The 27,808-nt window shown below is 44.3% G+C and overlaps 1 protein-coding gene across 1 annotated transcript; it reads right to left on the bottom strand.

The window, feature by feature from the left end:
• Positions 1 to 27,759, bottom strand: LOC140728585 (glycerol-3-phosphate dehydrogenase 1-like protein). Its single transcript, XM_073047547.1, has 8 exons — positions 27,591 to 27,759; positions 24,090 to 24,267; positions 19,452 to 19,592; positions 15,507 to 15,645; positions 14,697 to 14,809; positions 2,669 to 2,902; positions 2,282 to 2,388; positions 1 to 875 (listed from the first exon to the last, which is right to left on the bottom strand). The coding sequence occupies exons 1-8, from the start codon at positions 27,632 to 27,634 to the stop codon at positions 779 to 781; spliced, it is 1,053 nt and encodes a 350-aa protein (XP_072903648.1). The 5' UTR covers positions 27,635 to 27,759; the 3' UTR covers positions 1 to 778.
• Between the last annotated feature and the right edge of the window lie 49 nt (positions 27,760 to 27,808).

Here is a 27,808-nt window from a genome sequence, read left to right as displayed (position 1 = left end):
CTAATTCTTTATACATTTTCTGTTCCCCAATACACTTGCCATTGCAGAATCTCAAATTATTTTACATCCAGTACAAGTTATACCCAAGGAACACTGCAAAGCCATTATTATTATTATTATTACACATTTTATTAATTGAAATAACAAATCTGATGTGTTATTGATTCCCAGCTCATACTGGATTGTTGTATTAAAGCACAAAGGTAACTTATTTAAAAACAAGAGTTTCTTTCAAAAACTGTAGTTACAACAATGCTTTTAAAATATTGTTCTCATTTATGTGAAAACAAGTGTAATTTTTGCCATAATTATACTTGCTTCTGAATATAGAAATCAGCATTTTATATGTAAACATTAGTATTAATCAGCAAATGATGTGAATAATGTTTCAGGACTTTTCTCAGATATTAAGTAAATCCTTCTAAATGAAACAGACTGGAATCTTAGATTAACCGACATTTTCTACCTGGTCTACAACTTGCTAATAGGAAAACATTCAAGCTAACAGAAATAGTTCGCTATCAAGTTATACTGGAAAAAGTAGGGAATAATTAAAGAAGATTTTTAGGGATACGGTTTTCTGAAATAACCAAAAAGCTAAATTTGACTGGTTAAAAAGGCAGATAATGGTGGTAAATTTTAATTGATAATTTTCAATATTAAAAACATACTGTTAAAGGTTAGTTCATTAAGAGGACTTATTCAGCAGTGTATGTACTTTACCTATAAAAATGAAATATTGTTTGAATACACATGCATTTGCAGGTATCCACTTAAGTTACATATGTTCTGGGTGATTCTGTAGGCATGTGATGAAGTCCCTGATTGGCCTGCCTTCATAACAGATTTGGTAAACAGCAACAAAGAGTGGAAATCTGTAAAAATACAAAAGTCAGTGAAATAGTTGAGACTGAAACAGCAAGCAAAAAGGATCTGTAATATCCAAAGGTTAGAAGCTTATTAACTGTATACCACAAAGGATTGTTACAACACATCTTTCCGACCTCTTGCAGAGATTTCATGGTACAGTACTGAAAAACTTTTTTTTTTTAAATGAATTCTCAGGCTATGGACATGACTGAAAAGGCTCTCTGCTTGATTTTTCCAATGCCAGATAGACAGCATTACTGGCAAACCTAATGTTTTTTGCTCATCCATAGTTTAAAAAATATATTTAGACTTTTCACAACCACCAAGTGCCCAACCAGGATTTTGAAATTTAGTCCCTGTTATAAAGCAGGAAATGCAATAGATCTTGCTTCTTGAACTAATGTTACAGAATCATATAGCATCTTCCCAAGAGAACAGAGTTTCAGTTTAACATCGATGAAAGATGGCATCTGACAATCTAGCATACTGTCAGTACTGTAAATGGCATTTTTGGTATTGCACAGACATCACAATCACTATGTCGTTCTCCAGAGACAGGATCATTCTTCTTTAAGTGTTTGTACAGATCTTTGGTAACAGTCAGCATGTTATTTACATGTGCAGTCTGAAATCCGTGCATAGATAATTTCCATTTCTATTAGGATGTATTCTAGAGATGTGGAATATAGCAAATATTAATTTCCCCAGCAACCAATCTTCAGACCTGAACATGGATTGTAGTTGAATTTTAAATTCCGCCCTGAATAATAGTATCCCTGGAGTTGAACCAGACAATACTGATTAACATTTTGTTTGTCTGGAGTGTTGTTGTGTAGGTGGAAGTGTTTGAAAATTATATTTAATTCTAAGGAGGCATTGTAGATACATTGTAAGAATAGAATTGTCCTGCTGTTAACTTAATCTTTAGCATATAAAATATCATGTAATATTGGATCAAGGAGGTCTCTGTTTCAAAGTGTCTCAACATGATGCCTGTTAAATAAAACACTTCTATATCCACTAGTTTCAGTGTCTCACCTGGTATTTTATTTCTATGATCAAACTTTGAGCCATCTCTCAAAATTTTTCAATGTGTAGCATGGTGCAAAATTTGATTATTTTTACTGGGATGAATTACCATGTTAAAGATGCAATATGAATGGAAGTTGCTTTTAATCACAGATTCATTAACCAATTTATTATCTCAGAGGGTTGCGGGGGCTATATTTAAAGAGGAAGTAGATGCATTTTTGAAAATTCAGGGAATTGAAGGTTAAGGAGAATCAGCGCAGGGGATGAGGCCTAGAGAGATCAGTCATGATTATATTGAAATGCAGGCAGAAAACAGGCCAAGCAGCCTATCCTTCTCATTGTTTCTTACACTGTAATAAAAGTTTGCTTAAGTACTTACTTGTTGACCAAGTTCTTCTGCTTGAGCACTTTGTAAACAGCTTCAGAAGTCTGAGGACCTTGCAACTTCTGCCCATTCAGCATCTCCCTCTCCAGTACTTCAATAGACTGGGTCAGATACAGGGAAACATTGTAAAATGTACATGTCCAATATTACTCAGGAAGTAAATATCCTCAAATATACTATGCAGCTAAGTTGGAAGTAGTGCAACTCCAGATACAACATTATCAATAAAACGTCACAATTTTCTCCAGCAAAACACAAAACCTGGTTTACATTTTCACATGAATAAAGTGAATGAATCAGTTATTATAACAAGAAAATTTCTCAAATATGTAAAAGTACACAAAGACAAAATAAAACACAGTACCAAAAACTAATTCATACCTTGCCAGTTTTCACAAAGGCTTCCGCTACTCTTCTGTTGCGGCCTCCATAACAAGTTGTAACAAGATCTGCTACTCCACAGCTCTCCAGAAAAGTGGGTGATGTAACTGATCCTTCACAAAACAACTTGGCAAATGCTAACATTTCCATCAATCCCAAACGAATAACAGCAGCTTTAGTGTTATCACCACAGCCAAGCCCATCACAGAAGCCAGCACCAACAGCCACGATATTCTGGAAAGAATGTAAACAGAAATTATCTAACTTCAAAAATTTGCCTTGCACATGGAATCATTTACCCATGAGGCAACATAATTCAAGTATATGTACATACTAATGAAGTTTGAAAAAGACCAAATCAAATTTAACATTTGCAGACTACATCACCAAGTATCTTGCAAAAAATATAGAATTTTAGAGCAAAAATGAACTATTTCTATTTACCAATTTCAGAATCAGATTTTTTGTCACTGACATTCAGTATGTCATGAAATTTGTTGTTTGATGGCAGCAGTAGTGTAACAAAAAATTACAAGTTATAATTAGAAATATTTTTAAAAGTGCAAAAACAGCAAAATAATGAGGCAGTATTCATTGGTTCATGGCCCACTCAGAAATCTGATGGAAAGGGAGGAAGCTGTTCCTAAAACAATCAGTGTCTCTCTTCAGGCTTACACCTCCTCTCTAATGGTAGTAATGTGAAGCGGGCACGTCCTGGATCATGAACACCCTTAATGATGGATGCCACCTTCTTGAGGCACCAGCTTTTGAAAACGTCCTCGACAGTGGGGAGGCTGGTGCCCATGATAGACCTGGCTGAGTCTACAACCCTCCGGAACTTTCTTCTGATCCTGTACATTGGAACCTCTCCAGGGTGCACATGTAGAAATCTGTTGGAGTCTTTGGTGACACAGCAAATCCCCTCAACCTCCAAGTGAAATATAAACTCTGGATATTAAAAGTACATTTTACTATGGAAGATTTTAAGTACAGAGGACCCCAGGAATGTGTCAGAACTTCCAGGGAATCTTTATTTTAGTTTATTTTATTCAGATACAATGCAGAATAGATCCTTCGACGGCACCACCTAACAACAACAAGTCTAACCCTTGCCTAATCACGGGACAATTTACAATGACTAAGTAATCTACCAACCAGTACACCTTTTGACTGTAGGAGGAAACTGGAGCACCCAGAGGAATCACAGTCATGAGGAGAACGTACAAACCCCTTACAGATAGCAATAGGAATTGAAACCATGTTGCGGGTACTGTGAAGCTGTTGTGTTAACCACTACACTACCACACAGCCATTCGGTACACCTACTGTAAATATTTGTAAGGGACTCCCAGACAGAAAGGTTTTAAAAGTAGTATTATACACCAGTAAAAATATGTGGGTAGTTCTCTATAAAAAGTTCAGAAAAATTAGAAATTCAAATCAGGAACAATCATTACATGGGAGTGACAACTGAATCAAGCCCAACCCCTACCTCAATGTTTTACATCACTTTAAGGTAGCCTTTTGATGCAATTATTCTGCAGCTTGTAGGAACTCTATTTTCATGAGCTGATACTTGCAGTATTGAGCATAGAAAGCAGATCCCTTAAAGTCGATTTTAGCTCATGACCAGCGTTCTCTCCAACATGTGTAACTGAAATGCTCCCGCACACAGAGCTGTTGTTGACATGCAGCTGGAATTTTATATAATGCTAATAACATTTTGAAATTATTTTAATGTAATTTTGACTTTATAAGTTTGAAATTATAATATAATTTTGAAATTACACCAACATAATTTCGAAATACCTTGTAATTGTTAATTGATACAATCCATAAATTTTCAAAATACTAAACATACCACACTTTATTTTGAAACATTTTAGAGCAACAATGTATTTACATTGTCAGTGTTTCAAGTTATAACACTGTTGCAAATTGTAACAAACAAATTTTAAGCTCATTGCTAAAAAACAGTCAGCCGATGGCATCTAAAAACATTAACATTTGAAGTGCCGCAGTTTTCATGCCATGTTAAAATTTTTTGGCTCAGAGCAATGGTTGGCCTCTGCAGCTTTAAAAAAAAAGCATTAGGGAAACATTGCTCGTAACACTTTAGCTCTGACACCGGGGCCAAAGTCAGCGTACTCCCCCCCTCGAATATGGACACTTGTAACGGGGTCCCAGGCCCCGAACTCACCGCTGCAAATGGCACCAGTATTCGGATGTATGGCCGCGAACTATCTCACTGCATTTCGGGTCCAGCCATTTCACCTGGACTTTCACGTTGGCAGCGGTGTCACAGCCACTACTAGGGGCAGATTTCCTACGAGCCAACTGCCTCCTGGTCGACCTAAAAGGCCGGCGTTTAGTCCACGCCGAGACATTCCAGACTTCCCAGCTCGGAGAAGCCAAGCTACTAGCCCTCAACCTGGATTCCGTGACCCTCTCGGGTAACGAATTCGCCAGGGTGTTGGCAGAATTCCCCTCCATAGTCACCCCGCAGTTCTCCACGGCCGACCCCCCCACCCCCCATGCACAGCAAGGGCCGCCACTGCACGCCCGAGCTCGCAGGCTCCCACCCGACAAGCTCCAACTCGCCAAGGAGGAGTTCCGTACGATGGAAGAGATGGGAATCATTCGCCGCTCAGACAGCCCGTGGACATCCCCGCTGCACATGGTGCCCAAGTCCGTAGGAGGATGGAGGCCCTGCGGAGAATACAGAAGGCTCAATGACGCCACAACTGCCGACAGATACCCGGTACCTCACATCCAGGACTTCACAGCGAATCTGCACGGAGCGACCATCTTCTTGAAAATCGACCAGGTCAGGGGATACCATCAGATCCCAGTGCACCCCGACAACTTGCCCAAGACAGCCCTCATCACCCCGTTCGGCTTGTTCGAATTCCTGAGGATGCCTTTCGGTCTCAAGAATGCAGCCCATACTTTCCAAAGGCTCATAGACTCGGTGGGACGTGGTCTGGATTTTGTTTTCATTTACTTGGACGATATCCTGGTGGCCAGCAGTTCGCACCAAGAGCACATGGCACATTTGCGCCAGCTCTGCCAATGCCTGAGCGACCACGGACTGGCAATCAATCCGGTGAAGTGCCAGTTCGGGCTGACGGAGATCGACTTTTTGGGCCACAGAGTCAACCAACATGGCGCAGTTCCTCTAGCAGACAAGGTCCAGGCCATCCGCCAGTTCCCCAAGCCCAGCACGGTCAAGGGCCTGCAGGAGTTCGTAGGGATGGTCAACCTTTATCATCGGTTCATGCTGGCGGCGGCACGCATCATGAGACCCTTGTTCAGCCTGATGGCCGGCAAGGCCAAGGAAGTGGCACAGGACGCAGAGTCCACGGAGGTGTTCGAGCAGGCTGAGGAGACGCTGGCAAAGGCGGCCCTCCTAGTGCACCCGAGAGTCAATGTAACCATGGCACTCACAGTCGACGCTTCTGACACGGCAGTCGGCGGAGTACTGGAGCAGCTCGTCGAGGACCAGTGGCGACCACTAGCTTTCTTCAGCCGGCACCTACGGCCACCAGAGGTGAAGTACAGCGCCTTCGACAGAGAGTTGCTAGCGCTCTACCTGGCTGTCCGGCATTTCCGGTACTTCCTCGAGGGAAGGGAGTTCACCGTGTATACGGACCACAAGCCCCTCACCTTCACACTGGCCAAGGTATCAGACCCATGGTCGGCTCAGCAGCAGAGACACCTGTCCTTTATTTCAGAGTTCACCACGGATGTCCACCACATCGCAGGGAAGAACAACGTCATTGCCAACACACTGTCTCGCCCCTGCCTCCACTCAGAGGCATATCGTCCTCAGGAATAGACTACGCAGCACTGGCAGAAGCACAACGGTCGGACACCGAGATCCCGGCTTACCACAACGCCGTTTCGGGGCTCCAGTTGGAGGACGTCTCCTTCGGCCCAGCAGCAGATCGACTCCTGTGTGACATGTCTACCGGCAAACTCCGACCTGTGGTTCCAGCAGCGTGGAGGCGCCAGGTGTTCGACACGCTGCACGACCCGGCCCACCCGTCCGTCCGGGTGTTCGACACGACCCGGCCCACCCGTCCGTCCGGGTGTTCGACACGACCCGGCCCACCCGTCCGTCCGGGTGTTCGACACGACCCGGCCCACCCGTCCGTCCGGGTGTTCGACACGACCCGGCCTGGCCCACCCGTCCGTCCGGGTGTTCGACACGCTGCATGGCCTGGCCCACCCGTCCGTCCGGGTGTTCGACACGACCCGGCCCACCCGTCCGTCCGGGTGTTCGACACGCTGCACGGCCTGGCCCACCCGTCCGTCCGGGTGTTCGACACGACCCGGCCCACCCGTCCGTCCGGGTGTTCGACACGACCCGGCCCACCCGTCCGTCCGGGTGTTCGACACGACCCGGCCCACCCGTCCGTCCGGGTGTTCGACACGCTGCACGACCCGGCCCACCCGTCCGTCCGGGTGTTCGACACGACCCGGCCCACCCGTCCGTCCGGGTGTTCGACACGACCCGGCCCACCCGTCCGTCCGGGTGTTCGACACGCTGCACGACCCGACCCACCCGTCCGTCCGGGTGTTCGACACGCTGCACGACCCGACCCACCCGTCCGTCCGGGTGTTCGACACGACCCGGCCCACCCGTCCGTCCGGGTGTTCGACACGACCCGGCCCACCCGTCCGTCCGGGTGTTCGACACGACCCGGCCCACCCGTCCGTCCGGGTGTTCGACATGCTGCACGGCCTGGCTCACCCGTCCGTCCGGGTGTTCGACACGCTGCACGGCCTGGCCCACCCGTCCGTCCGGGTGTTCGACACGACCCGGCCCACCCGTCCGTCCGGGTGTTCGACACGACCCGGCCCACCCGTCCGTCCGGGTGTTCGACACGACCCGGCCCACCCGTCCGTCCGGGTGTTCGACACGACCCGGCCCACCCGTCCGTCCGGGTGTTCGACACGACCCGGCCCACCCGTCCGTCCGGGTGTTCGACACGACCCGGCCCACCCGTCCGTCCGGGTGTTCGACACGCTGCACGACCCGGCCCACCCGTCCGTCCGGGTGTTCGACACGACCCGACCCACCCGTCCGTCCGGGTGTTCGACACGCTGCACGACCCGACCCACCCGTCCGTCCGGGTGTTCGACACGACCCGGCCCACCCGTCCGTCCGGGTGTTCGACACGACCCGGCCCACCCGTCCGTCCGGGTGTTCGACACGCTGCACGGCCTGGCCCACCCGTCCGTCCGGGTGTTCGACACGCTGCACGGCCTGGCCCACCCGTCCGTCCGGGTGTTCGACACGACCCGGCCCACCCGTCCGTCCGGGTGTTCGACACGACCCGGCCCACCCGTCCGTCCGGGTGTTCGACACGACCCGGCCCACCCGTCCGTCCGGGTGTTCGACACGACCCGGCCCACCCGTCCGTCCGGGTGTTCGACACGACCCGGCCCACCCGTCCGTCCGGGTGTTCGACACGACCCGGCCCACCCGTCCGTCCGGGTGTTCGACACGACCCGGCCCACCCGTCCGTCCGGGTGTTCGACACGCTGCACGACCCGGCCCACCCGTCCGTCCGGGTGTTCGACACGACCCGGCCCACCCGTCCGTCCGGGTGTTCGACACGCTGCACGACCCGACCCACCCGTCCGTCCGGGTGTTCGACACGCTGCACGACCCGACCCACCCGTCCGTCCGGGTGTTCGACACGCTGCACGACCCGACCCACCCGTCCGTCCGGGTGTTCGACACGCTGCACGACCCGACCCACCCGTCCGTCCGGGTGTTCGACACGCTGCACGACCCGACCCACCCGTCCGTCCGGGTGTTCGACACGACCCGGCCCACCCGTCCGTCCGGGTGTTCGACACGACCCGGCCCACCCGTCCGTCCGGGTGTTCGACACGACCCGGCCCACCCGTCCGTCCGGGTGTTCGACACGACCCGGCCCACCCGTCCGTTCGGGTGTTCGACACGCTGCACGACCCGGCCCACCCGTCCGTTCGGGTGTTCGACACGCTGCACGACCCGGCCCACCCATCCATCCGGGTGTTCGACACGCTGCACGACCCGGCCCACCCGTCCGTCCTGGTGTCCATCAAGCTGGTAGCGGACAGATTCGTCTGGCACAGTTTGCACCAACAGGTCAGACACTGGGCCAGGACCTGCGTACACTGCCAGACCGCCAAAGTCCAGCGACACGTGAAGGCTCCCCTCCAGCAGTTCCAGCCGACGCACAGGAGATTCCAACACATCCACGTGGACATTGTCGGCCCCTGCCAGTCTCCCGGGGCGCCAGGTATATCTTTACCATGGTAGACAGGTTCACCAGATGGCCAGAAGCCGTACCACTCGCAGACACGTCCACTGAGTCCTGCGCCAGGACGCTCATTGCCAACTGGATCACCAGCTTCGGCCTCCCAACGGACATCACCTCCGACAGAGGGGCGCAGTTCACGTCTGGTTTGTGGACAACACTGGTACAGCTCCCGGACACCCAGCTGCATCACACCACAGCGTACCATCCCCAGTCCAACGGTTTGGTAGAGCGATTCCACCGGCATCTCAAGTCGGCCCTGATGGCGCGCCTCAGGGGCTCCAACTGGACAGACGAGCTTCCCTGGGTCCTACTGGCCATCTGCATGGCCCCCCAAGGAGGATCTGGGCACCTCCTTGGCGGAATTGGTCTACGGCGCTCCCCTGAGGGTCCCAGGCGAGTTCGTACCTGAGGCCCAAGGTTCAGAAGAAACTCCAGCAGCAGTGCTAACGAGGCTGCAGGACAAGGTAGGGACCCTGGCACCGGTCCCAACCTCCAGGCATGGTCCCACACCGTCCTTCACCCCTAAAGACCTCCGAGACTGTGAGTATGTTTTTATTCACAGGGGCATGCACAGGTCACCTCTACAGCGGCCGTACGAGGGACCCTTCAAGGTGATCCGGCACAACGGAACCACGTTGGCCGGGAAGAGACTTTTACAGTGGACCGCCTCAAACCAGCACACGTGGACATTGAGCAACCAGTGAGAGTACCCGCACCGCGCCGGCGAGTCCGTCCATCCAGGCAAGCCGCACAGACTGGGGGCTCCACTCTCCTGATGGACGTTTCTGGGGGGGGTGGGGGGGTGGCAGCCTGCACACGCGGGACTCGAACCGCCATCGGGAGCCGCGGGCAGACACGCAGTAGCGCGTTTGTAACTACCCGCTCAGAGCGGACCTTCCGGGGTCAGTCTGACGTCACGTCCGCCCCGCGGGTTGCAGGGGCCCATGGGAGGGGACACTTAAGCACACAATTTTGAATCAGTAAAGGCATTTTGAGTTCAGCTCTCTCTGCCTCCGTGTGTTTCTTTAGTAGCGCGTTGCGCATGACTACAGGCTCTTCAAATGTCCGTTCAGACACTTTATAAACACGCTGACAGCTTCTACTTCCACTATCTTTTCAGGCTGAACATATCACACCAAACAACTTGCAGAGTGGCTATGTGCTATCCATAAAAATACCTGTGATAAGCAGGGTGCAGAGTACTTTCCTATGTTCATGATATTTATTGCTTATTTATTACTTCTTTCTTTCTGCATTTGCAGTTTATCGTCTTTTGCACACTGGCTGGACACCCAAGTTAGTATGGCCTTTCATTGACTCTGTTATGGTTATTATTCTAAGGGTTTATTGAGTCCGTCCACAGGGAAATGAATCTCAGGATTGTATACTGTGTACTTTGATCATAAATTTACTTCGAAGCTTATTCCTGTTTCTATCTCGCCTTCCTTACTATTCTTTCCTCCCAACCCATTTTCCTTGTTTTTATACTTAATTAAATTAGTTCATTTCAAACTTCAACTTCTTCTTGCTGCTGCCATCAGGAAGGTGGGTACAGGAGCCTCAGGACTCATTCCACAGGTTCGGGAACAGTCAGGCTCTTGAACCAAAGTGGACAAGTTCACTCACCCCATCACTGAAATGGTTCCATAACCTATGGAGTCACTTCCAAAGACTATTCATTTATGTACTTGACATTTATTGCTTATTTATTATTATTGTCTTCGTCTTTGCATTTACACACAGGTTGAATGCCCAGATGGTACTATCTTTCACTGATTCTATAATGGATTTATTGAGTACGCCCCCAGGAAATTGAATCTCAGAGTTGTATACATGTACTTTGATAATAAGTTTGCTTGGAGCTTTGAGATGGGTAAAAAGCAGGGAAGACTGATGCTGGAAAAGGAGGTAGTACTGGGCCGAATACAGAAACTAAAGTTCAGGGAAGGCTGAGTGTGACTAGGAGAGTCATTCCAGAATGGTCAGAACCAGCCTCTTGCCAGAGACTCGGGACTACAGTCTCTGCTTTTTTTAAGCCTGGCAGTGAAGTTGAGCTCACTGGTCCGCTGCATTCTTAGGTTAAGCAGCATGGTCCAGGTGGTAACTAAGCCTTGGGCAGTACAATGAAGTGGTTCTACTGTCAAACCACCCGAGAGGGGGACTGAGTTCAATCTGTCAAAGCCTCCAAGAGTTTGGTTCTATGCTTTGCTTCTGGCTGCACAGAACTGGCGTGACAATTGAAGACACAAGAGATTCTGCAGCTGCTGGTAATCTTGACTGACACACACAAAATGCTTGAGGAACTCGGCAAGTCAGACAGCATTTACAGAGGTAAAGGAACTATCCACATTTTGGAGTCTTGGCCTGAAACACTGAACGTTCATCTCTTTCTGTAGATACTGCCCGACCTGCTGAGGTCCTCCAGCATTTCATGCGTGTTGTGTGGCAGCTGAAGTACTAGTTCCCAAATTCAAACCAGTGGATGCACTAATTAGCATTCTCTCGAAAACCCTGCTGCAGTCTGCACCAGACAGACATGTGACTGAAAGCAAGAGCACTAAAGGAGCAAAGAGCATGTGAGCACAAAGGTCATGATTTATCGCAACTGGCACTCCCTAACAACACCACCTCAACAATCCCACAAGTTACTGGAGGACAAACACCTGAATTATGTTGATAGCTTTCAAGTCTATGACGGTGGTGAATATTGGTAGCTGGGTTTGAGCCAGGGAAGAGAAGCACTTATTCAAATGCTCCAGAACAATGGTTACCCACTGAATTTCATCAGAAGATGCTTACTAAGGAAAGAAAATCACGCAGACCTTACTTAATGCACGGCCTTGACCTACATCAAGACCATCAGGAATGACAACTCAACTGCTCGAATCTCATGGCATCACAATCACTCACAAGCCAATGGCAATGTTAAAGAAGCTTGTCTCAAAAACTAAGGTACCAGTACAGACCACTGACTAAAGCAGCGTGGTGTGTAGGGTTTCCTGTGGAGAAAGGACATTTTCTCTCAACTCGTTTACGGGAACACAAACTGGCGGTACGGAGACACAATCCACTGCCACTGCTCTCAGTACGCGAGGTCCAAGAAGGACAACACTTTAACTGGGACACTGTGGAGGTTCTGGCACAGACAAACGTGAAGCAGGCACGAGAAATTTTTGAAGCATGGTTCTCTTCTGATAACTCCATAAACAAACATATCAAAATAGATGCCACCTACGAACCCCTAAGAAGGGGAAATTCTTGACTCAGGGGGTAGTGCAAGTGTGGAACAAGTTGCCAGCAGAAGTGGCAGGTGCAGGTTTGATTTCAAAACTTAAGATATCTATGGATAGGTACATGGATAGGAGGGGAATGGAGGGCTATGGTTCAGGTGGGTGTAAATGTGACTAGGCAGAATAATAGTTCAGCATGGACTAGATGGCCAGAGGTCTATTTCTGTGCTATAACCTTCAGTCATACTCCCATGTTACACCATTTCTCATTCCTTCTAAAATCAAGTTTCCTGCAATCTCAACTCCCAACAAAATAATCAGGTTAACTTTAAATAATATTTGCTAACCATTAGCTTTTCAGGAAATTCGTGTTCCGCTGATAGACACCATCAATGAACACAAACTGGTGAGGTTAGTCAGATCAAGCAGAACTAAGCTGATGTGCAATCAGCCAGAGTGGGGAATCGAAGAGGGAAGAGGAGGGAAGAATATTTTTTAACCAGGAGAAATCAATACTCATGCCATCAGGTTGGAGGCTATCCAGACAGAATATAAAGTGTTGCTCCTCCACTCTGAGGGTGGCCTCAATGTGCCACAAGTGGCGGCCATGGACCATCATGTTGGAACAGGAATAGGAATGGTGGGCCACCAGGAAGTCCCACTTTTGGTGGATGGAGCAGAGTGGTCCCCCAATTTATGACGGGTCTCACCAATCTAGAGGAGGCTGCAGCAGGAACACTGCGTGCAATAAATGAGCACAGCAAGTTTGCAGCTGAAGTGTTTGGAGTTCAGAATGGAGGTGAGAGAGGTGGTGAATGGGCAGGTGTAGCACTTTGGTCACTTGCAAGGGTAAGTGCCAGGAGGGAGATTAGTGAGGAGGGACAGATGTAAAGGGGAATCATGGAAGAAGCAATCCCTGCAGAAAGTGGAGAGTGTGGGGAGGTAAAGATGTACTTGGTGGATGTGGAGACTGATGGGGTGGTAGGGAAGGACAAGAGGAACTCTTTCTCTGTTATGGCAGAGGGAAGAGGAGACATCTTTGAAAATAGATATTCACAAATTAGTTCCAAGTCTAACAAATATTATGATTTATATTTTTTGTAATTCAAATTACAAGTAGGATACATTTTCAGATTTCAAAATGTATGTCTTATCATAATATTTGTAATTTTTATTTATTGAAATACAGCATAGAATAGGCCCTTCCAGCCTTTTGAGCCTTGCTGCCCAGCAATCCCCCGATTTAACCCTAGCCTTATCATAGGACAATTTACTATAACAAATCAACCTACAAACAGGCACGTCTTTGGACTGTGGGAGAAAATCGGATCACCCAGAGAAAACCCACACAGCCATGGGGAGAACGTAAAAACTCCTTACAGGCAATGGTGGGAGTTGAACCCAGGTCACTGGCTCTGTAAAGTATCGTGCTAACTACTATGCTACCGTGCCGCCCATTTCCTGTATTTCTATACATGAACAGTGCAGAATCACGCAAATGGATATGATTTGAGCTTCTAAGTATCCTTGCATCAAAGATCTCTAAAGTGAACCAAGTCGATTAAAACTCTCTAAAGAGAATTCCTGTTCTTTGGCAATGAATTATTGATTACACTATAAACTGAAAATGTTCCCCAGGTCTGATGAGAGACCTAATACCTAGCACATTAACCTTGTTTCTCTCATATATACAAAAATGTTGCCAGATGTGATGAGGGTTATTGAGAAATATGTACCTGAAATGTAATCACTATGTACCAGCTATTTACTATACAATGTAATCACTATGTACCAGCTATTTACATAGTGATACTATGTAATCACTCCTATGTACTGAATATTACTATGTATTATTTTATTAGACACATTTTACTATGTATTGTTTTACTAGATACCTTGTATTCTCTTAGCTACATACTATGGCAGTTAAAGAACATCTGTTTATCCTTAGCAGCACTAATTAGCTGAAATGTACTTCATATATTATACAATAGAATGGCTTATGAAGAGATAATGGTGGCGGACAGGATGCTATGAACAGGAACTGTAATGTGAGGGAGGTTAAGGGAGGCTGACTGAGAAACAACCGTGGCCAGGAATGAGGCCCAAGATGTGAACTGGAAAGAAATACTGGTGGCGTATCGAGAGTTAGTCAAAAGCGATTGATTAGTTAATGTATAGATGATATGCAACTAAAAATTGATTGGGTATGCTGATGAAACCGAAATGTAACTGAGATAAGAAATTACTATAAAGAATGCTGTACACCGGAGCTCGGTGGGCTTTCGGTGACAAGTTCATTGATTGCCTCAGCCTTTGTTTGCAAATAAAGGTTTAAACTTCTCGAAGGATCATCTGCATCTCCTGGTCATTTCAAGTAACCACGACAGGGTCACCAGCATCTGCTGGTTTTTACCTCAGATTTCCAGTTCTCTTCATTTATTTTCAAGTACCGATTAAAAATAATGGATCAGCTACCTTTAGCGCACCGCATATTTCCACCGTATCACATTCTTCCACCACAGTAATTCTGAAATTTGGAGTCTGCATCAGCTCCTTAAAGATCTTCCCATGAGTTTTATTTTTGGATCCTGAAGAAACAGATAAAAATGTACAAGCATCAGATCCCACTCAACAACCACTTGAGAAAGCTTTTTAAATGTTTCAACATAAGGATTTACAATGTTCACATTGTGACAGAATTATGTAACATTCAGGATGTTGTAATGATATACTTGCTACCTAATCAAAAAACAGTTAGAAAAAGACAAGAATGAAAGTTTACAGACATGAATACAGCAAATGTAATGTCACCAACAGCCAGTCAGTGAAGGCTCCCTTTGTTCCCACTCTTTGCCTTCTGCCAATCAGCCACTGCTTTATCCATGCTAGAATCTTTCCTGTAACTTGGTAAGCAGCCTCATGTGTGGCAAATTGTCAAAGGCCTTCTGAAAATCCTGTTTACAACATCAACCAATTCTCCTTTATCTATAACAAAGTGCACTGCAGTACATCTCCTTTATCTATTCTGCTTGTTACAGTATTTCTTTAAAGAATTGTAACAGATTTGTCAGTCAAGATTTTCCTGAGAAACCATGTTGACTGCAACTGTAGCCAGCCTCTCTGATACTTCAAGGCAGAATACTCTGATACAATTGTCATCTCGAGTTCAACCGATGAATTAGAATTCATTTAAGACTTTACTATGCAATGTGACTAAATTACACAAAAAAAAGAGTTTATAAGGTCAGAATTGGAATGCAAGAACAATGATATCATATTTCCTACCAATTGTCGTCTCACAAAATTTTTCATCAGCCACTTCATTAGCAATGTTGGCCCCCATCAATACAGATATTTCAATACCAAGTTTCTCATGAATTATGTGGGATATCAACTTCAGACCATTCAAATCTTCATCAATACCCTGTAAAATTAAATACATTTAATGAAGTTTTGTACAGTTAAGCTAAATTGACTTTTCTATTAAAAATTGTCAAAAGCTTATGTATTGTAACATTATTAGCCTTTCCAGTTTAATTTTTAACTCTTAACTCCACTTTCTCACTCTATACCCTATATTCCTCAATTCCCATGGAATCCAAATCTATCATACACTTTGACATTTCCACATGAAGGTACATTCTCATTCTCTGAGAGAACTGAAAAAGATTCCAAGCTACGAGTGTAGAAATATCTCCAAATCCTAGATGGTGAAATTTTAATTCTAAAGACTGAAATATATTTTTAAAAGGATAGAGGGACAGTTCTGATTACTTGATATAAAAGATACTGTTGAAGGAAGTGCTTGAGAAAATTAAGTTGTTTCATCAGAAACTCTAAGCATTTCTTGGAGCATTTCTTCCATGCATTTGATATTGTGGTGTTTGCCGAACTTGGCGATTAGCTTGTAGACATTTCATCACCAGTCGAAGTGACGTCCTCAGTGCGCAGTTGTTGGTTTTTCTCTCTGGGAATTCTTGCGTTTATATAGGCCCCCATTCGCTTGCCTCAGTCCAGGTAGCTACCACTTCTGTTGGCCTTCAGAGACAGGATGTAAACTCTCAATGGAAACACAAAGTGGCGGTACGGAGACATGAGGCACTGCCGTAGACCTTGGCACACGAAGACTGAAAAGGACACCACTTTAGCTGGGACACCACGGAGGTTCTGGCATAGGCAAACGTGAAGCAGGCACGAGAAATTGTTGAAGCATGGTTCTCTTCTGAAAACTCTGTAAACAAATATATCAAAATAGATGGCACCTACGAACCCCTAAGGAGGGGAACTTTTTGAGTCAGAGGGTGGTACGAGTGTGAACAACATGACAACATGCACTCCCAGAGAGAAACACCAATAACTCTGCACTGAGGATGTCACCTTGCCTGGTGATGAAACGTCTGCAAGCTAATTGCCAAGCTCTGCGAACGCTGCAACATCAAACGCCTCAAACTGAGCTACCAATATTCACCTAAAACTTTCTCCATGCAGTTTAGAGGCAGAGTGATAAATAAGGATTATCTAATAATGGAAATCATTGCCAACAACATGGCATCCACTGTTCAAAAAGTCACAATTCACAAGATCCTGTGGAGTTTTTGGTAGTTCAGTTTTCTACACTTACAAATAACTTTTGGAAATAATTGATTCAGCAGGAAAAAGGAAGCCATTCCTTAGGAGATATACAGGAAGATTGTACACCAACAATAACACATTATCAGAAACAATGGTGGAATTGCAAGCAGGCTATTATATTAAGAATAGTAGTAGTAGTCTTTCGAAGTCCGAGGAAGAATAGGATTCAAATAATCTTACACTGTTTCAAAGTACTAAGGTAATGCTTTATGTAACACATTTAAAAAAACAAAATGTAATTAAAGACAGCGGTTCACACTGCCTTAACCATCTAAAAACCACAAAATAAACATTTTCTGCTGATAAATTGCTATTGAAGTATAGCTTTTACATTACAAAATATGAAATCACAAATAGTAATTTGTAAATGACAGATACTAGCTGAGAAAAATGAATGCTTCGCTTTCAATAAACTGTTTTTGTTTCTGAGCGGAACATGTTGGTGAATATTTGTGTTGAATTATATTGCTACCACATTCTTATTGTCAAGATTATACTTTGTGTGACTGATAGAATTTAAATCCAGAAATTGGATTAAATTTTCCTACCACCACCCATCATTGGTCATACTTAATACTCCCAAACTTTAATAATGATTTTCAGCTGTTACTCAAGTTAAATCCCAATGCAGACATACATTCCTTTGTCTATCACAACTCTCGCCAACCACAGTACAATCTTATTCCACCCCTGCAATGTCTTCCCAAATCCCTTCACCCCAGGCCCCAACTCCCAAACACATTCACCTCCAACCTTATGATCTCACATCTTAATGTCTCTACAAGGCAATAATTTCAAATCAGCAATCTTTCCACATGAAGGCAATGGACCATTAAGATCCATAATATTCAGGTACTCAACACCATCTGTCCCAATAACACCCAATGTCTTCCACGTTTCTGAGCATCACTTTCTCCGTAAATACTGTCCCCCAACCCCTAGAATCAGGTGGGAAATAATACCATAGGAATAGAATTAGGCCACTTGGCTAGTTGAAGCTCTCCACCATTCCATCATAGCTGATTTACTTTCCCTCTCAACCCCATCCACCTGCCTTCTCCCTGTAACCTTTGATGCCCTTACTAATCAAGAACCTATCAACTTCTGCTTTAAATAGATCCAATGACTTGGCCTCCAGAGCTCTCTGTGGCAAGGAAAACCACAAGTTTCACCACTCACGGCTAAAGAAATTGCTTCTCTTGCAAGAGATATCCCTCTTTTCTGCAGCTGCGCCATCTGGTCCTAGACTCCCCCAGTATAGAAAAAACCTCTTCACATCCACTCTGCCTAGGCTTTTCAATATTCAGTAGGTTTCAATGAGACCTCTCCCTCATTCTTCTAAACTCCAGCAAGTACAGGCCCAAAGCCATCAAACACTTCTCATCCGTCAACCCTTTCATTTTCAGGATCGCTCTAGAAAACCTCTTCTGGCTCTTCCTTAATGCCAACATATCCTTTCTCAGATAAGGATCTAAAAATTGCTCACAATACTTGAAGTGTGTTCTGATCAATGCCTTATAAAGCCTCAACATTACATCCTTGCTTTTGTATTCTAGTGCTGTCAAAATGAATGCTAACATTGCATTTGCCTTCCTCACTACCAACTCAACCTGCAAGTTAACCTTAAGGGCAGGGGCTCCCAACCTTTTTATGCCATGGACCGATATCATTCAGCAAGGCATCCATGGGCATCAGATTGGGAACCCGTACTTTAGGGAATCCTGCATTAGGACTCCCAAGTCCCTTTGCACCTCCAATTTCTGAATTTGCTCCCCAGTCTTTCAGCTTTAACAGAATAGAATGGACAAAGAATTGTTGCCATTTTCCCCAAAAGGTACTGCACAATAACACTTCTTTCTGACATCAGTTTCCAGGCAAACCTGTCACAGAGTCAAGGGTCAAACCAGGGCACTTGGGATTATTTCTCTAAACTTTACATATTGCCATCAATTCTCTTATACAGATCTTGGAAGGTAAACAGGAACTTAATTTGAAAAATGCAGTTCCTCAGTGCCTTACCAGCACGCTAGCCTTGATATACTAGTCGTGGTGCTGTAATAGTGTAGCGGTTATCACGACCCTATAGAGCTTGGAGTTCAATTCCAGTGCCATTTTGTCTCTATGTCCTATCTGTGGAACGCAGAAGTTTTCTCCAGGTCCATCGGTTTCCTCCCACAGTACAAAGACATATGGGGGTAGGTTAATTGCGCAGTGTAAATTGTCTCATGATTAGGTTAGGGTTAATTGGGTTTGTCAGGGGTTGCTGGAGAGGCATGCTTGAAGGCCCTACTCAGCACTGGAATGAGAAATTAAACTGCAAACATCTGACTCGGGAACAAGAATACTCCCCTCTACGCATCAGCTACCTGAAACCCTATTCCTCTTACGATCATTGTATCGATCTCAATGATTAAAGCAGAAAGAAACTGGATTGCATCTTAAAACTCAAAAAGATGACATCAAAGTATCAGAAGGTCTGTCAGGAAGTGCAAAAATAAGCTGTACTAAATTACGGTTGAATAAGACAATGGAAGGAAAAATAAGTAAACAATCGTTCGAAAATAGTCATTGTTCATACACTTTACAGGACTCCTTTACCTTTATCAGTGAGATTCCAATCGCACCAGGCTTCATATTATTTTTTATTTCATCACAAACCTTTCCAATAAACTGATGGGGTAAAACAAAGACAAATACATCTGCTCCATCTGATGCTTCCACAATATTTGGCACGGCCACCTGTAAAACAAGAAATAATTTTCATACAGGTCAGACTATAGCAAGGAGAATCTGAAAGTACACTCTTAATCTAGAAGTAAATGTTTAAATTTAATTAACATTTAGTAAAATGCAACTCACTCTACATGCATTTGAAACTCCCAATTGTCCTGCTGTTGTGGACACCCCAAAGGCAGATACTGTCTTGACTTATTACTGTTCCTTCCCGCGCCTTGTGGTGCATCAAGTGGCAATCCTGCTGTTTCTTTAGCATTTTTGTCTGTTTTTATGAGACTGAGTTGCTAACTCAACGCTCTACCCAACACAAATGAAAATGTGCAAGGATCTGGCCAAATTTGAACCCCGGGTGCCACTACACCACCTGTCATCTATTGTCTTGACTTAATCTGCTCTTATTAACTAGGGCTGCTTCATCAGCCTGTACTTAGGGATATCAATTTATTCCTCCACGATCTTAATGTGTACTGTCATCATAAAACATTACTTTATATGAATTCATCTCAGGGAGACAAGTTCAGCTCTCTCTCCACAATATCTTACCTTAATTTATCAGTAAACATGGACCCAATATTTGACTATAAAACATGAGCAGAACTGGGCCATTTGGCTCATTGGGTCTGCTCCATCATTCCATCATGGCTGATCCCAGATACCACTCAACCCCAAACATCTGCCTTCTCACTATATCCTTTGAAGCCCTGACCAATCAGGAAACTATCAACCTGCTTTAAATAAACCCATGGACTTAGACTCCACAGGAATCTGTGGCAAAGCATTCCATAGATTCACTTCCCTCTGGCTAAAAAATTTCTCCTTACCTCTGTTCTAAAAGGTCATCCCTCAACTTTGAGGCTGTGCCCTCTAGTTCTAAATACCCCTACCTTAGGAAACATCCTCTCCACATCCAACTCATCTAGTCCTTTCAACATTTGGTAAGTTTCAATGAGATCACCCCACATTCTTCTGAATTCCAGTGGTACAGGCTCAAAGCTGCCAAATGCCCCTCATATGTTAACCCCTTCATTCCAGGAACCATCCTCGTGAACCTCCTGTGGACTCTCTCCAATGACAAAACATCCTTTCTGAGATATAGGGCCCAAAACTGTTGACAATACTCCAAGTGCAGTATGTCTAGTGTCTTATAAAGGCTCAGCATAATCTCCTTGCTTTTATATTCTCTTCCCCTTGAAATAAATGCCAATTTTGCATTTGTCTTCTTTACCACAGACTCAACCTGTAAACTAAACTTCTGGGAGTCTTACATGAGGACTCCCAAGTCCCTCCGTACCTCCGAGATTTGAATTTTCTCCCCAGTTAGATAACAGCCTGCACTATTGCTCCTTTTATCAAAATGCATTATCATACGTTTCCCAACAGTGTATTCCATCTGCCACTTTTTTTTTTGCCCATTCTCCCAATTTGTTTAAGTCCTGCTGCAATCACATTACCTCCTCAGCACTTCCTACCCCTCCACCCATCTTCAGATCATCCGCAAACTTGCCACAAAGCCATCAATTCCATTATCTAAAGCACTGATAAACAATGTGAAAGCAGTCCCAGTCCCCTGAGGAACACCACTAGTCACTGGCAGCCAACCAGAAAAGGCCCCTTTATTCCCATATCCAGCCTCCTGCCTTTCAGCCATTCTTCTATCCATGCCGGTATCTTTCCTGTACGCACAGGATTTTATCTTGTTAAGTAGCCTCATGTGTGGCACCTTATCAAATGCCTTCTGAAAATCCAAGTAAATGACATCCACTGCCTCTCCTTTGTCCACCCTGCTTGTTACTTCCTGGAAGAACTCTAACAGATTTGTCAGGCAAGAATTCCTTTTACAGAAACCATGCTTTGACTTATTTTATCATTAGACTTCAAGTACCCAAAACCTCATCCTTAATAATACACTCCAACAATTCTTTTGCCTTCCTCCCTTCTTAAAGAATGGAGTGACATTTGCAATTTTCCAGTCCTCCATGTTCATGTCAGAATCAAGTGATTCTTGAAAGATCGCCAATGTTACACAAGGAGTTTTAGCACATTTGTACGCGTAGGTTTTGGAGTTCGATAAAATGCGTTACGGGTTTCATAAGATGCCTCACCTCGTTTCATTTGCAAAAACATGTATTGCTGAGCCCGATGCTCTAGGACGATTCCAGAGTTATTGAACAGGTTGGCCAACGCAGTCGCTTTGAAACTGCCAGAGCTTTGGGAGCAAAATGCCGTTCCTTGGTTTGTACAAGCTGAGGCCCAGTTCGTTCTGTGAGAAATCATCACCGACGACACCAAATTCTACTATGTGGTAGCGTTGCTCAGCAACTCCACAACTGTGAGAGTGGTGAGTCTGCTTGAACACACACCTGAACATGACAAATAACGATCCCCGTAAACTCGCCTCTAACAGACTTTTGGACTATCAGGGTCTGAGCGGACCAGGATCTGAGTTGTTCTCCTTACCCGGTCTGGCGATATTAGGCCTTCGGAGCCAACAGTTCACATACTCCCTCTCCTGGGAAATCAGCATTCTTGTTTTATTTTTAAAGAGCTCTTCATGGAGCAACTGCCTGATCAGGTTCGCATAGCCCTCACTAATGCACCCGTGATGGATGATAGGGAGCTTGCTGATAGTCTACACTCAACTACACAGTGGGGCATCATTCCTCCTCCTTTCTCTACCTCAATAAGCCCACTCAGCAAGGCCCCTAACATAAGGACATCCACAGCGGAGAGACAGACATGGCTTGGGCGTTCATCAGCTTCAGGGTTGCTCAGTTTGCAACACCATCTAATATTTCCTCTGACCACAGTACCCAATTCATTTCAGACCTCTGGGCTATGATGGCCTAGAACCTCGGCGTTAGGTTATATCACACCACAGCGTATTACCAAGAGTCCAATGGCCTCTGAGAGCAGTTTCATGGCTCCTTAAGGGCTGTTCTGAGGGCTTCCCTGATGGATGAGTGTTGGCATGATCGTCTCCCGTGGGTTCTGCTGGGGCTCAGAACAGCTTCAAAAGAGGATCTGCAGTATTCTGTTGCAGAGATGATAGACGGCAGGCATTAAGAGTGCCGGGTGATTTCATTCCTGGTCCCATGACCACCTGGTCAGCCTCTCCACACCTTTCCACCCTCCTCAGTAAATTTAATAACTTTTCAGCTATTCCTACCTCCCATCATGGTGTACGTTACTCTTTGGTTCCTTTGACCTACATTCTGCCTTGTTTGGTTTCATCCACCATGATGCACACGGACATCCACTGAGGCCCCCTTACAATGACCCATTCCACATTCTGGACCGGGGGAAAAAAGACTTTTATCATAGATGAGAGGTAAACATGAGCATATTTCAGTAGATTGCCTTAAACCGGCCCACCAAGATTTGGAGTACTCCACGACCATGTTCCTGGCACAAAGTCATGACTACGAGCATGTCAACACACTCTGGATGAGCTAGAGGCACCTACGGTTCCTCCACCCATGAAAAACTGGGCCCCAGCCAGGCAGCTCGTCCAAGCTAATGCTGATTTTAGTGAATTCTCTGGGTCCTGTGAAGGGTAACATAACTGGGAGAAATGTACATAATTCACAACCACCGACTTTGAGTTGGGTTTCAGTTTAAGAGGCTGGCCTAATGTGATGACATTTTTATTAACAAGTTTTAGTGCACTTTTGTGTGCAGGTTTTGGAGTTCAATAATGTGTGTTACAGTTTCATTAAACATAACACTCCTCTCATTTATTTGTGGAAAATCTATACAAATACATGCTTTTAAAAGGTCCTTGAAGAGTACTGTCATCATGAGGTACATTTATTTATTGAGATACAGTGTGGAATAGGCCTTTCCAGACCTTTTGAGCCGCACGCCCAGCAACCTCTGGTTTAATCCTGGCCTAATTCACAGGACAATTTATAATGACCAATTAACATACCAACTGGCTCATCTTTGGTCTGTGGGAGGAAACTGGAGCAACCAGAGGAAACCTGTGTGGTCACAGGGAGAATGTACAGACTTCTTACAGGCAGCGATGGCTCCTTGCTTATACATCCTATGCTTAGCTAGCAAAGGAAAGCATATCATACCCCTTTTTAACCACCTTATTAATGACCAATAAGCCACAATGGATAACTTCACTCGCCACAACACTGAACTAATTCTACAACTGGTGGATTCATTTTCAAGGACTCTGCAACTTGTTCTCAATATTATTATTATTATTTTGGATATTTTTATATTTTGACAATTTGTTATTATTTGCATATTGGCTGCTTATCCATCTTGGTTTGTGTGCAACTTTTCATTGACCCCATCATGTTTCTTTGTATTTACTGTGAATACCCCCAAGAAGATGAATCTCGGGTAACATATGCTGACAATGCATTTTGTTAGTAAATTTACTTTGAATCAGGTTAGCTATGCCAGAGTTACACCTGGTCTGAGGAACAATTGGTAAACTATCTTAGGTTCGATGAAGTATTTCATCAATGCAGCTCTGTGACTTACCACATTTTCTGGAATCTTGTGACCTGGCAAATACTTAACATTCTCATGCTCTGTGTTTATTATTTCTGTGAGTTTTCTTCCATTTATCATCTCTTCATAAACCCACATTTTAACAGTAGGGTTGAACTGCTTCAAATTTACAATATTTTTGCCAATAATTATGGCAATAACAGATCCCCTGAAAGAGTCAGAGAAAAGTTTGTTACACTTGCAACATATACATCAAATATAACAGGTCAAAATTAACCTCATCAATCTCTCCATCATTATGCACCACCAAAGATAGCTCTGGGAATGAAGTAATTTTGACATTTTTGATATTGATGTGCCACAACATAATTTGTGGTGCCAGCTGGAACATATGGAATGTGTACATTTTCCCCAATTTTCCAAAAGCAACAGGAGAGAAGGCTTTGATGTATTGGCACTAAGATACCATGGACACTGAAATGAAAAGGATGATTAACCTCTTAAGATAAAACTTTGTAACTACTTATTGATGCGCACCACCCATTGGTTCCCACAACCAATGAGCTCACTTTCAAGGACTCTTCATCTCACGTTCCCAATATTTATTGCTTATTCATTTATTATTATTAGCATTTCTTTCTTTTTGTATTGCACTATTTGCTGACTTCTGCACTCTGGGGGATCACCCAAGTTGGGCTCCCTTTCATTGACTCTATTATGGCTAGTATTCTATAGATTTATTGAGAATGCCCACAAGAAAATGAATCTCTGGGAAGTATACAGTGACATATATGTAATCTGATAATAAACTTACTTTAAACAGTTCTCCCCTCATTTTTGTGGCAATGTCAGTTCTATACTTGTTGCAAAATTATGAAGCACGTGACAGTTATAACAGAGTCAGTAAATACTAATTTAACTTTCCACAACCACATTTCAGTCTAAGCAGTAGAACAGGGGTAAGGTGTGTAAAGTAGAAAAATATCCAAGTTTTTTCATGTGTGTGTATTGAAGAACATTTGTCATGAGGCCACAAACAAGGAGCAATTAGCCCACAGAATTGCTCAAACAACTAGCTTTTGAAACAGTCCTAGAAGAGGAGAAAGTGGTAAAGTACAGAGAGGCTTGGAGAGAGTTAAAGGCCCAGGCAGTAGAAAGTGTGGTTATCAATGATAGAACAATTGAAGAGGTGAAGAAAAATCCAAATTTTAATAAATGCAGATAAATTAGAAGGAATTATAATTATAGTTCAATGTGTTGTTGTGGTTTGAAACCATTTCAGAATTAACTTTAAAATATTATTTAACCAGGAATCAATACAGTAAGTGGATACAGGACAGTCGGTGAAAAGTAAACATTTGTATACTTGGGTAACTCAATTTTTTGGCGGAAGAATGAGGAAGACTGAAAAGTACTCCAGATTTCCCATCACTAACAGCTTCTGCGTTTTATAACTAAATGGAGTTCTGAAAAATACACGCCATTATATTTAAGGGGAGAGGATTATTCTTAAAGTCACATCAACATTTGCCTTTATAGTTTTCTGATGTGCTCTGTTGAAAGAGAATCTCACACCATCACCCAAGAAGCTCCTATGGAAAGATTGCCACATCTTCATAATCCTACAGATAAGGTGCGACAACTGCAACTGTGTGTGGGTCCAATAAAAGGTACTGGTGACAGGATTAATATTGTCACAAGTACCAAGATATATTGAAAAGCTTTTGTTTTGCGTGTGACTGAGGCAGATGATGCCATTATTAAAGTAGCAAAAAGAAAAATTGAAAACAGGATATGGTGTTGCAGTCACATAAAAAGTGCAGCAGAAGTAGCAAGTGGGTGAGCCATGATGGTGTGTCAAGAGGTCTTTAGTTTAAAGCAGGGGTTCCCAACCTGGTTCCACAGACACCTCTGTTAACTGTAGGCATTCAAGGCATGAAAAAGGTTGTTAACCCCTGGTCTAAAAGGTCCATTCAAGAGTTTGATAACAGTGAGGTAGAAGCTGTCCTTGTGTCTTTTGGTAGGTGCTTTCAAGCTTTTGTATTTTCTGTCCTACTAGAGAGAGAAGAAGAGAGAATGACTAGAGAAAAAGGGCCTTAATTTTGTTGGCTGCTTTCCTGAGGCAATAGGAATTGTGGAGAAAGTCAATAGAGGAGAACGTGGTTTATGTGATTGGCTGGGAAGTGTTCACAAGTCTTTGCAATTTCTCAGAGTTTTGGGCTGAGCAGTTGCCAGAATAGAATGTTTTCTATGGTGCTTCTGAAATAAGTTGGTAAAGGTCATTGGGGCATCACTATCATTATGTGCCATGTCTACTGGAGGGAAAGAGCACCTTACACCTCCTTTGGTACAGATGCATCTCCACCGTGCCACCTGGGATGTAATTGGGAATATATTCGAATTTCCCTAGCTTTCTGAGGTTGGAGAGATGCTGATGTACTTGCTTGGTCATAATGTCCACATGGTGGACCATGACAAATTGTTGGTGATACTTGTACCCAGGAACTTGAAGCTCTCAACCAACTCCACCTCAACACCATTAATACAAACAACAAAGTGTAGTCCATTCCAGTTCTTGTAATCAATGATCAGCTCATGTTTTGCTGACACTGAGGGAGGGCTGCTGTCTTAACTGAATAATGAAATAATTATAAAAACAACTGATCCTGCAGATGTTGAAAATCCAGAGCAACACACACTAAATGCTGGAGGAACTCAGCAGGTAAGGCAGCATCCATAGAAATGAATAAACAGTTGACATTTCAGGCTGAGACCCTTCATCAGGGCTGAAATAATTTGGCTGCAATAACGAGCATGCAAACCCTCAGCAGTCTTTAGGTTTAAAAGATCTCTTCAACTACAGGTATCCTGGCAACAGGTATGCCTTATGTTTTCTTTTTAACTTAATCCTAGTATTATGTATGTATAATATCTGAAAGTCCTTATAATCAGGTGTACCAGGTCTTAGAAACCAATTATAATTACCAAATTCAGGTGTGTCCTTTTGTTTCAGAAAATTGGTGAAATGGCTTCCGGATCAATTTACTAACCAGATAAAGTACCTTGATTTAACAGGTAGAGGACTAAATGCAGGATGGAATTGTGAGAGCCAGTAACTGAAGAAAGTTGTTAAGGGTAGGATTACCTTAATCTTACCAACAAGCAGAAATCATAAAGAAATAATGATACCCTTTAACAATCATTTCTGGATGAAGAATGAATTAGAAAATGGGGATTAGGGTTCAACAACTGGATAATCTTCACACAATGAAGAATCACCATGATAATCCATATGACTATCACTACCAGACACCAGACTTATAGTTCTTTACAGTTTCATGTTCTTAATCGAATCCTCTTGGCGACAATGATAGCAATATCACATTCCGAGCTAGCAGCATGGAGCAAACAGGGAGCGGTTCTGAATTACATTCTGCAATTTGGAGTCGCAGGTCCACCAGTGAAAAACGACCCTTCCAGGGACACGTCATGCAACCCGGCACAAATTAAACACAGTAACGTCCCACATACCAGTTGCCGGATCCAACGATGCAAACCTTCTTGCATTCAGACATGGTGCAGAGTTGTTATATCAGACGAGTTAGGAGTGGTGAACTTAGCTGCCTTTGGAAGTGTTTCTAGCTCTAGGTTTGGAATTGGTGTAACTTCCTTACTACCTTTCCCGTAACCCGTGATTGGCTGCTGTCTCTGTCAATCATGCATCGTTTTTCACGTTGCAGAACAGTGAC

The sequence above is a fragment of the Hemitrygon akajei genome, chromosome 5 (assembly GCF_048418815.1).
Source record: "Hemitrygon akajei chromosome 5, sHemAka1.3, whole genome shotgun sequence".
Lineage (NCBI taxonomy): Eukaryota > Metazoa > Chordata > Chondrichthyes > Myliobatiformes > Dasyatidae > Hemitrygon > Hemitrygon akajei.
This window is presented reverse-complemented; position numbering and strand designations above follow the sequence as displayed.

Coding starts and splice junctions, on each gene's coding strand:
- LOC140728585 (XM_073047547.1), bottom strand. CDS start 27,634: ATGTCTGAATGCAAGAAGGTTTGCATCGTTGGATCCGGCAACTG. Junction 2,903..14,696: donor AAATATGCGGTGCGCTAAAG/GTAGCTGATCCA, acceptor CATTCTTTCCAG/AATATCGTGGCTGTTGGTGC. Junction 2,389..2,668: donor CCTTTGTGAAAACTGGCAAG/GTATGAATTAGT, acceptor TATCTGACCCAG/TCTATTGAAGTACTGGAGAG.